Source organism: Dendrobium catenatum, unplaced genomic scaffold, assembly GCF_001605985.2.
Source record: "Dendrobium catenatum unplaced genomic scaffold, ASM160598v2 fragScaff_scaffold_830, whole genome shotgun sequence".
Taxonomy (NCBI): domain Eukaryota; kingdom Viridiplantae; phylum Streptophyta; class Magnoliopsida; order Asparagales; family Orchidaceae; genus Dendrobium; species Dendrobium catenatum.
This window is the reverse complement of record NW_021319292.1, coordinates 144,600-156,732: the sequence shown is the minus strand read 5'-3', so window position 1 is coordinate 156,732 and position 12,133 is coordinate 144,600. Positions and strand designations below refer to the sequence as shown.

Genomic DNA, 12,133 nt, shown 5'->3' with positions numbered 1-12,133 from the left:
TTTTTTGCGACAGAAAAAAAAATCCGCCGCAAATAGATTTTTGCAATGGATTTTTCTTATTTTGGGACGGATTTTCTGCCTCAAAAAGGTGATTTTCCTGTACTGAATGCTCCATAATGAAATAAGACTCACATTCAAGTCACGAGTGTACGAGTGCTCTAAGTTTCATACACGGCAACTGCTAAAGGCAAAGGGATTCATTTGTCCCATGGGTGCATCATACACCCCATGAACACTTATTCATGAAAGAGAAATAAAATAGTAAACTACTGAGTGTCACGGGTTATATAACTCTTGTTAAAGCACCAGGGGCATATCAAATAACTAAAGTAAAATATTACATGTGCGTCCCCCCCATTGTATAGTACAAATAAGCCAAAGACAAACAAGTGCGCTATATGAGTACACTAGTAGCATACGTGCATATCGTAGATCATGGAAATGCTCTTTAAAAATATAGTAAGAATTATTCAAACATGCAAGCAGCATAGATGCACACTAAACAAACATACAAATCAATCATATACATGCGCTAAGTAAAATGCAAGTGCATGATATAAAGTGCACTAAATTACATGCAAGTATGTCACGATAATGCAATATGTAAATGTGTTGCACAACTGCACCATGAAACATGCAGAAGTGTTGTGAAAATGCATTGAGATTTGTGAATATATATTACACGAGCATATTATAGGACATATAAATGTGTTTTACGAGTGCATTATTCAATATACAAATATACCATACATATGTACTATGCAACATGCAAAGGCATCGTGCATGCATGTTGTCCAACATGTTAATATATCATATAAATGTATCATACAACATGCAAATGTGCCATGCATATGCACTATCCAACATGTTAATGTATCATGCATATGTATTATGCAACACGCAAATACATTATGCATAATAACACGCAAATACATTATGCATAATATTGGTTAACAATACACCATGCATATGGTATATGAATGCATTATGGATACAAACCAAGCAACATATAAATGCAAATGCACCACACAAATGTACATGCAATGTACAAGTGAGTCATCTACGCATCATAAGAAATATGCAAATATGTTATGCAAACATGCATGTAACATGCAAAAATTAAATATAATGTGAACTATAACCGTGTCCTATACAATGTGAAAATGCACCAACATCCATAAGTGTATCAACGCGTCATATACAATGCATTATGCAAAAATGAACAAGACAAACACGTATCTACATGGCCCTGGTGAGCATGACATATTTATATATATGATGTCTGAGGATGCAGCTCTGACCAAAAAATAATAAATAGTTTTAAAATTATCTATCTGAAAACTTTACAAATATATTACTCAGATGCACTAACATGCACATGCATTATTTAAAAATAAAATATAAGTTACACACATATGCTCCGACTGTTATGCTAAATTTTCAAACTTAAGGTCCAAGAAATGTTGCACACACTGGTCAAAAGTGAACTTAAGTTCAAGTCCAATCCTCTTTAAATGGACTGGAGTTTATATGACTTAAATTAATGAAGAAACACATAGTCATAACGTCGACCGAAGTATTTAATTTTATACGTTCACATTAGACCTTCAAGACCTCCTATGAGAAATATTCACCCAGCAAAAAAAAATTCTCTAGACTGACGCTCGTTAAATTAGCTGAAATTTTTGATTTTATACGTTCACATTAGGCCTTAAAGACCTTGATGTAGAACGGGTAGGAGGCTCTGCTAGGGAGAGGATCTCTTCACCAAAATCTAACAGCAAGTTCTGATTTCTTTGCCCAAAACCTGAGAAGAAATTATGAACAGCAAGTAGCCACAACCTGGGACAGCGATTCCGGACAGTTCCGGGCAGCAAAGGTCGCTCCCAGAAAGGCTAGACAGCAGCAAACTGCTGCGGGAATCTCTGGACAGCAGATGCGTGGTCTTGAGAAGACCCTGGACAGCAATTTGGCACTTGGGAAAATCCTGGACAGCAACCTAAAAGGTTTAGAAAAGCTGTGACAGCAGCAGTTTTGAAGCTTCAAGTTGATGAGAATCCAAGAACCACTGCAGGAATTTTCTAGCAGCAGATTTGGAGAGCAGGACATCCAACATGGGATAGGGTTTGGGAGGAGTTTGTAGAGGAAAAACAGCACAGGAGCCTTGGGGAAGAGTTCGGCCAGCAAGGGAGAAAAGCCTGAGATTAATTCCAACTTGGGAGGAGTGATTTTGGAAAGGATTAAGACGGTGGTAACAAGAGGAATTTCAGCCCAAAAGAAACGGTGGGATGTAGAGAGAATTAGGGAATTTATTTCCTTATTCTACTCTCAGCCTAGGGAAATAATTAATTGGTTGAGCTTTGAATATCACGGCTAGTAGGCAAGAGGAAATATTTTCAAAGAAAGGTGATGGTTTTAGGAAAGAATTCCTAATCCCAGCATTAAGGGGGCTGGCAGTTTTCAAAGCCATGAAGGGGATTTAATGAGGTGATTTAAGGCTCTTAGATTTGAATTTAGGAATGAGGAAAGTGAGACAATAAATCAGATTTGAATCTAAAATTCAAATTGATTTCCTATTTGAATTTGAATTCAAATATTGTTAACTTAAGAAACTTTCCTAAAATAGAATTGCTAATTTAGGAAAGATTTCAAAATTCAAAATGTTTTGAATTTGAAATGAGGGATTTGTGGAGGGAAAATTTTGAGTTAATGAGGGAGTTAATTAGGAGCATTAAATGGCTCTTAATTAGGCAAAGGAAAGAGGAAGAGGGGCCGGCCTAGGAGAGAGGGAGGGAGAGGGGTTTGATTTCAAATAAGTGGGCCCCAATTACTTAAGTAAATTAATCCTTAAATCTGAAATTAAATTTTAGATTTAAAGCTGCGATTAATTCCTTAATTAAAGGGAGGTAATTGAGGGGGTTTTTAACTCCTAATGCAAATTTGAATTTTGAATTTGAGCATTAAAACCCTCCAAATATGGATCAAACCCAATTAGGAAAGATTCAAATTCAAATTCAAAAGGATTTGAAATCTTTGATCATCCCAATTACATCATCAACCCAATTATGAAACTTCAAAGAGATGGCGAAGTGGGGATGAGGCCGGCGGCTAGGGAGTCATGGCCGACGGTTTGGAGGATTTTCTAGTGAGGTGGCCGGCGACTTATGGTGGAAATGGAGACGACGATGATAGACGTAGGTAGAGGATGAAGACGACGGCTAGGAACAAAACAAAAACAAAAGATAAAAAATAAAAACGCGAGCCTTTGACTCTTCCGAAGGCTGACAGGTGATGCTTTGCCCTTCTCCAAGGGACTTCAAGTCACGAGCCCGAACCCATCCTACGGCTGGTGAAAACTCCGATTCCTTCCCATAGGAATCTCACTATCGTCCTCTCAAAAGAACACAAGTGTGGAACACAAATTTTTAATATCAATAATCCCTTCCTATTATAATAGTTTAGGCCCTATATATAGGCCACAACATAAGAAAACTTAAAATACAAAATTGCCCCTTGGGCCACAACACTCACATAAACCAACCTAGGGGTAAAACAGGAAATACATCAAATAAGAACTAAAATTTAGAAAAATAACTCATAATTGAAGATTTAAATTATAGACGTCGATTTACGACACGCCTCTTGTGATAGATGCGCCAAATCTTCGTACTGATGTCCGCATCAGGCCTCTTATAAGAAAGGTTCACTACTAAAAATATAAACTCTTTGAACTGACACTCATTTAATTCACCATAATATTTAGTTTTATACGTTCACATTAAGACCTAAAAGGCCTATTACAAAAATCATTTATTCAACTCTCAGTTCTAATATATGTATGACAAACATGAATGTTAGAAGCCAAACCTGATTCTGTATTGGCAAGTAAACAGAGTGAATGATATTCAAATAATGAAAAGAAATTACTTACAAACCCTGATAATGATCGTATTAAAAGCGAATATCAATCAAAGGGGTATCTAAATTTTAAATACTCCCAAATCTCAAAATCAATCACTTAGATACTCAAATTATAATATAGTTATAAATATGATATTCATTAAAGTTTGAATATTAAAATATGAAATTAATCACATAAATACTCAAAACAAAAATCTATCAATCCCATGCAATAGTTTATTGAGGTAGATAAATTTGAATATAAATTTAGCTCATAAATAGGTAATATCCAGTCAAGAATATCGCTAAGATTTATTTTCAAACCATCTATTATCAGTAAGGACGTGGCACATGTCATCTAATCAATGATTTTGCTGTCAAATGGTACCACAAATAAATAATTATGATCGGGGCTCTCTAATCGAGTGATTTTACCGTCAAGTGATACCACTAAATTATAGTCACTATCAGAGCTCATATGTTCTTCAATGGCTCTAAACCCTTAAATACTTAATTAATAAGGTATAATTGATAGGGCATAAAATATTTTGTTATCTAAGGTGAACTCAAATCAATCCTATTAGGCAAATATTCGACCTAAGCTTATAAGGTATCATTAGACAACATAACCCATGGTTGCAGGCAAGAATCCTTTGATTAGGTTGGGTCAACTACTTCCTCTAACTAAATAAAATAAGGGTCATGATAACCAGGACAACATAAGCATGGAATTTTAATCAAGCCCTTCATCAGTCCCCCATCATTAGCTTTAAGTTTACGGTGATAAATTATAAATTTTAAAAACCCTCAAATCCAAATTTAAATCCATGAAGCTATTGCTACTATATGTTGAGTACTTAGTGCCTATCTAACGATTAGCCGTAATCAAAAGTTCTCTCTCGTTATTAGAAGGATAATTAAACATAGGGGATTGTACCTATGAGAAAGCATACTACAAATCATAAAGTCTTCATGAAACGAGGGTGAAATATTTGAGTAGTGTCATATCTTAAATTCAATATATATTTTAAAAATTTACCCTAAAACTTAAGCTCGATAAACTCTCCCATTGACAAAAAATGTGCGGAGAGGCTGGGGCACCATTTTTGGGAGCTCACAAAGGCGAATGGTGAATCTTCAAATACTAATCTAAATGTTGAAACCAGAGGATAGGGTTCAGACCAAAATCCAAGTTGAGGAATATCTAAATTCAAGAGAGAAAAATACAAATTAGGAAAAGGGAAGGTTGAATGTTGGAAATGTAGAAAGAAATGTCACATTAAGAGGGACTGCACTGTTAAAAAAAATTAGTGGCGGGGGTCAAGATAAAAGTCACTTTACAAATATATTTGCAAAAGAATTTTAGAGTGATTCTCTGATTTTATCTCTGGATAATCATAAAACTTATAAATTTAGGCACTTTATTTCATGCAAAAGTCCAAATAAGGAGATGTTCAAGAACTACACTCAAGGTGTTCTAAAAAAAATGTATCTGAGAGACAATAAGCCTTACGGCATAATAACATAGGGAGATGTTGATATTAGATTGTCATATGGGTTCACTTAATAACTAAAGAATGTTAGACATGTTCACTATCTAAAGGAAAATTTAATTTCTATGAGTCAACTTGCACACTTAGGATATGTGACATCATTTACATGAGATTCGTAGAAGGTGATAAATAGGGCTATGATTATAGCTCATGGAAGAATTGCAAGCACATTGCATATTATCAACAAAAGATTAGATTCTATTAGAGTAGCTGATTAGGAAGTCGATAGAGGTCTTTGGCCTCATAGACTTGGTAATACTGAGTAAGAAAGATTTGCCTTCACTTCTTATTAGAGGAATGCTTCCTAGTTTAAAATTTATAGACTTAAATTTTTGTGAAGATCGTATATGTGGCAAGCAACAGAATAAGAGCTTTTTAAATATCGATTCAAAGGTGAAGTCAAAGAAGCTAGAGTTATCGCACATAGATATATGGGGTCTGATTCCAATTCTTTTTGTAGACAAATCTTCATATTTTGTACCTTTATTGATGATTACACTAGAAAGGTGTGAGTTATTTTTTGAAACAAGCCTGTTGTAGTTGAAATGTTTAAGAAATGAAAAGCTATGCTTGACAATAAGATATATTCAAATCTAAAGTATACAAGATCAAATAATAATGGTGAATATCTAATAAAATGTTCATGGAGTTTTGTGTTTTAAATGAGATCAAACTCAATAGAACTATCACTGAGCACCACAATAAAAAGTGTTATCGAAGATATGAATAAAACTATCACTGAGCGTGCTAGGAGCATGAGGTTGGATACTTGTTTACCGAAGCAATTTTGGGTAAAATTAGTGAATACTACTATTTATCTGATTAAGCATGATTCAACAATTCTCCGGAATGAGGGATTACCTAAAGAATCCTAGAATGACAAAGAGTTAAGTTTATTTCACTTGAGAGTCTTTGAATATTCCTCTTACATTCATGTTGATGCAAAATATAAGAGTAAGCTTGAGAAAGATTTTCAACATCAGAATGGAGTGGACTACACTGAGAGTTTCACTCCAACGGTGAAGATGACAACAATCAAAATTGTATTGAAAATAGATACAATGGAGGATTTACATCTAAAATAGATGAATGTGAAGACAATATTTCTTCATGGTGATCTAGAAGAAGAGTTGTATATACTACAACCTCGAGTATATATGATCATAGGTAAAGACGATTTGGTGTGTAGTAAGACAATGGCACATGAGATTTGATAGATTTATGTCAAACAAAATGTGCATGAAGTACCAAGTATATCAAGGTCTTTTTTCAAATATTTTGATAATTGTAATATATTACTACTCTTAAATGTGAATGATATGCTGATTGCAAAATCGGATATGGAGAGAATAAGAGAACTAAAGATGCAATTATCAAAAGAGTTTGAAATGAAAGATTTGAGTCCAACAAAAAAAAATTCTTGATATTAGAAAGAAAGGATAAAATGCAGGTATATTGAATTCATATTAAGCTGAGTATGTTGAAAAGATGCCACGGAGATTCGACATACATGAGGCAAAGCCAGTTTGCACTTCCTTAGGTAGTTACTTTCAACTGTCTAAGGAACAATTGCCTAGATCTAAAGTAGAGCAAGAATAGATGATAAGGACTCGGTATGCTTCAGTAGTTAAGTATGATGTTATTATGATATGTACGAGACCAGATATATCATATGTATGTAGTGAAGTAATCAACAAATTTATGAGCAATTTAGACAAGCTTCATTGAGAGGCGGTTAACTGGATTCTCAGGTATTTTAGAGGATCCATTGACAAAGCTCTTTGCTTTGGATATATAGGGATTGAACTATAGGGATATGTAGATTCTAATCTTGCAGGAGATATTGATGGTAGGAGTACAATAGATTATATCTTCACTTTAGAAGAAACGGTAGTGAGTTAAGTTTTCAATTTATAGAAGATCGTTTCTCTCTTAACCATAGAAGTTGAATACATTGTTATCACTAAGACAATCAAAGAAATGATATGTTTGCAAAATTTTATAGTAGAATTTGGCAAAGGCAAAAAGAATAGGAAGTTGCATAGTGACAACATAAGTACTATTCATTTATAGCTTAAAATGCATCATTTCATGCCAAGATGAAGTATATTCAGTTTCGGTATCATTTCAGTAGGTCGCTCTGAAAATGGTCAGTTATCTTTAGAGAAGATAAATAAAATCTAGATTTGTGTATACATGCTGATGAAAATGATGACAAGTGAGAAATTGAAGCAATGTGTAGCTTCATTTGGCCTTCATGAAGACTGAGGGTAGGGGTGAGCTATATTACAAGTACTATGCATAATACCACATATAAAAAGAATATTTGATCGCAATTAGTTTTCAAGTAGTAGATTACTAGTTTTGTGTGGAATTTGATTTTTTTCGATCAATCGGGTTATACTGTTGACTCAGACCTCAATTCTATTAATCAAAGCTCAAGGAGCTCAGTGGGGACTCGCAAGGTGGTGGTGTGTCCCATACTAGAGGGTTTAAGGGTGAAGCTCTTGTTAAAAAAATTTCTTATTCGTACAGGGCCACGACGTCGTAAATCCAACTCCAAGGCACTGTGGAACCAATTTGAGATAGAGCACAATGTTGCAACACTATAGTTCACAATGCCATAGCGCTGCAAGACAGACGAGTAAGCGCTGAGGCGTTGAAAGTACATCGTTGCAGCTTTGTGAGTCGGGCTAAGAAGTTTTTCATTCTTATTATTCTTATTTCACTTAAAAGGTTGTGCCCTTTGGTGTAATAGAAGTGTGTCACTTTATTTGTTCTAAGTATAGAATAGTGTGAGAAGTGAAAAGAGACCTAGAGAGAGAGAGAAGAGAGATATGCATAATTTCTCCAATTTTCATAGTGAATTTCTTGGTGAGATGTGGCACCATGATTTTTCCCCAATTTCAGATTTTTCCACATTAAATTCAAGTGTTTTTTTTTTTTCCACTGCTTTCCTTTTCTTAGTTGTTTTTCATTGCATGGTTTTATGCCCAACATTATCCTCTCCCTCCTTTGACATAATTGAAACGTCAACAAAGAATACTAGCATATTCATGAAGTAGAAAATAAAAACAAAAAGATATTTTAATAATAAAAGAAAGTAGATAGCCACTGCAAAATAAAAAGGAAATATATACCTAAAGAATCTTGCAGTACTTGAGTAAGTTTACTGTTTCTATATGGGATATGAGAACTTTTTTGTGCCAGTGCAGAAATAACATCACCAAGAGCAGAAAGTGATCTATTTATGTGTTGGGCTTCCTTCAACCTTTCTCCAGTAACTTCAGACTTCTCCACCCTCTCACTCCCAGCAAGATCAACTAGATGAAGACAACCTTTTAGGATAGAGCCAGAAGCCAACTCTTTCCCTTTCACATGAATCGTTAAAACACTGCAAAAGAACATTACAAGAAAAAGTACTTCAATTATTTGGGAAGATGAATATGATCCGTTCCAGCATATATTCCATATCGTGGCAAAAAATTAGAGTTTGTAAGCTCTACATAGAACACTGTACCATTCATTCATTTGGGTTGCTAATGTAGTACAAAAGGAAACGCATCATATAAATTTATATGCACAAGTAGAAAGTTGAAGGAAGCTCAAGACCATATTTTTCTTGTAATGAAGATTTATTTTATGGGATAGTAAGCTTATAAATTTAAAGCAACTTTATAAATACCACCATAAACTCAAAAAGTAGAACCAACATACTAAATATATACCACATATCAAAGTTAAGTTTCATGAATGCAATTTCAAGGATAATCTAGAAGAACCTATGAGATCTGCTGCTTCTTTCATTCAGTGCAGTGGCTCCCACAGAACGATTTGCCAGACCAGCTTTCATCAAATCCAAAACATCTTGCGTACAAGTGACAGCAACCAACTTGGCATCTGGAATGTTGAGACCATTGAGCTGAGAATTGTTTCGTATATCTAGTGTGCAAGGAGGTTAGGGAAATAAAAAGTTGCAAAATATATAAATAACTAGAGGGAAAAAAAACTCAAGAATTGTAATATTCAATAGCTAACAAATGAAAGGCTTTAACTAGAATAAAATGTGCATCATGATCATATGGAATTCAATACAGAAATTAAACTGCATCTTTATTATTCGGATGCTTGAGCAAGATATTATAGAGTATGATCTATAGAGGATATCTTCTCATGCAGCCATCAGTAACTAAGAGATCCCTTACTTGTTCATTGTATATTTCAACCATTTGAACGCTGACATCATAGTTCACAATACTTGTTCTGGACTTGGATATATCAAACAGATAATTCAAAGAACGGTAGCTCACACCCCATGTTTCTGCAACAGATAAATTTGCACCACTCTGTATAAGAAAAAAAAAAGTACTTTAGCAACAAAAATTTTCAGTATAAATTTATGTAATAAAAAAATGATAGGGTATTTAATTCCAAGCTGTCTAATGTATTTTCTAGGATGAACCTTGGATATACATGCTAGATGTTGATCCTTAGTGGAAATACAAGTTATTTGTAAATTTTTCATATGGTAATAATATGATTAATTTTGAGTGAATTTTATACATCCTTGCAACTTAAGGACTAAAATGTAAATGTCAATTACAGTGTTAACTGATCTTTCATTACAATTTTTGCAATTTCAAGGAAAATTAGCTCCAATAATCACCTGATAGATTTTAAACTCAGTTAATTAGGATGGATAATTTAACAATGATAAGCGCAAATCTTAGTGCCAATGGATACCAGATTCTAGTAATTCCAGTTAGAATTACCATTGTATATGTCTTCCCAGATCCAGTCTGTCCATATGCAAATATGCATACATTGTAGCCATCTATGACTGATCTAATTAATGACTTGGTGTCAGCAAACACTTCAGCTGCCACATCACATATAGATGAGTATAGCATAGAAAACAATTGCTATAAAACAGACAATCTGCTTTACATCACAAACAATTTGAGTCAAGTTGAGAGAAAATATTACAGTAAAGGAAGCGTACCTTGTGTAGAATTCATTCCAAACACTCTATTGAACGAAAAAATCTTTCTTGCATCTCGCCCTTGTTTATGAGGATTCTTTATAATTATGCTTCCATTCTCACCAATATAATCGATGGTAGATCTTTCATCTGAAATATTTATTAAGGTTGGTCTGACTCGACAATAGACCCTTATACAACCTGTATGAATTTCATATATTATTTGCAAGTAATGAAAACAAAGATAAATATTAAATAAATGTGAGAATGTAAAAAAATAAGAAAGGTCATGGCAAAAAATACCTTTAAGATCTTGCACTTCATTGTATAGAAAACGATTTTCCTCAATGAGCTTATAATAGGAAGAGGTGTTCAATTCAAGTCCTTGCATATAGAGCTCTGAAGTGATTTTTAAAACAATATAATCAGTTGCAATAGGTAATCAAATGAAAGCATTTGGCCTATTGGGCACAAAAATATACTTACGAAAATTTCTCAGGTCTTCCTCCCACTTTGCATGATCTCTTTTGACTTGAGCTTTTAAGTCATTGAAGGATGATTTTAGCTTCTGAACTTTTTATCACAATGCAATAATCAGAACAGTTGGAGGAAAACATCAGATGCTTCATAAAAAATTTAAAACAATAGTAAACTACAAATTATAATTTGCATAATCTATGAGGATAACCAAATTAAGAGTATAAATTAATAGTTGTAAGTTATAACACGAACTTCATTAAAATTTTCAATTTATGACAATATTCCATAATTATTCATTTTTCATAAGCTTACTGACTTTCGAAGTTACGGTGCCTTAATTTTTAATCCAAAACAAACTTCATGTTTCATTTAATATTGTATTTTTCCATTGTGTGTTTGTGATATGATAAAGGAATAACTAGTAGTTAAAAGTTCTCTGTCTGGTATAGTCATAGTTCATTCACCAATTTACCAATTTTCACAAGTGTATTGGGCATTGAAATATTAGAAATTACAATCATTCGAACATTGTACAATAACAAATCAAGATCACTCAAAGGTGAGAGTTAGATTACACTACATAATGATCAACAATTAAAAAGCTTTTAAGCATGTCCACAGGCAAAAAAAATTTCGAAATCACCAAAAAAAAACTCTTTTATCTTTCCTCATTCACATAATGGAGTCAAAGAATTGAAAGTACTTATTTGCCATTTTTAGATAAACGTTTTTCTAAGGCTTACAACCACACTTCACCATTTTGCCCCAATTTGCACCAACTCAAAGCAAAGCTTGAAAGTTATCAACGAATATCAATGTTTTACTATAGACACTCAAGCTGATATCCATTTGATTAACTGAGAAGAAAGCACATGGTCGACATATCTTGTGCTTAATATAGGAAAAATTATTGTGTTTGACTTGTTTTTATTTAAATTAATTATGGGCTCTAAAAATTCGTGCCCCCAGCCTCTCCGTGACTCCGTGACCCTTTTTTTTTTTGTATTGGCAAGGAGAGTTTTAACGAGTTTAAGTTTTGGGATAAAATTTCATAAGGCATATTAGGTTTTTAGATAAGACACTACCCAGAGATTTTACCCTCATTTTGCAAGGACTTTATGATCTAAGTTCTAGTTTCCTATAGGCGCAAGCCCCTATGGTTAACTACCCCTCCTGATAACGGGAGAGAACTTTCAATTAAGGTTAGTCGTTGAACATA

General features: G+C 33.8%; 1 protein-coding gene across 1 annotated transcript in view; it reads right to left on the bottom strand.

Moving 5' to 3' along the window:
- LOC110111630 (kinesin-like protein KIN-14F) overlaps nt 1-12,133 on the bottom strand; it is a 56,334-nt gene that overhangs the window by 32,958 nt on the left and 11,243 nt on the right. Inside the window, exons 7-13 of the mRNA XM_020843583.2 lie at nt 10,921-11,002; nt 10,738-10,833; nt 10,456-10,635; nt 10,226-10,332; nt 9,621-9,799; nt 9,236-9,400; nt 8,594-8,847 (exon numbers count right to left, since the gene is read on the bottom strand). Of these exons, the coding sequence (XP_020699242.1) occupies nt 8,594-8,847; nt 9,236-9,400; nt 9,621-9,799; nt 10,226-10,332; nt 10,456-10,635; nt 10,738-10,833; nt 10,921-11,002 (1,063 nt within the window). The remainder of the gene's footprint in view (nt 1-8,593; nt 8,848-9,235; nt 9,401-9,620; nt 9,800-10,225; nt 10,333-10,455; nt 10,636-10,737; nt 10,834-10,920; nt 11,003-12,133) is intronic.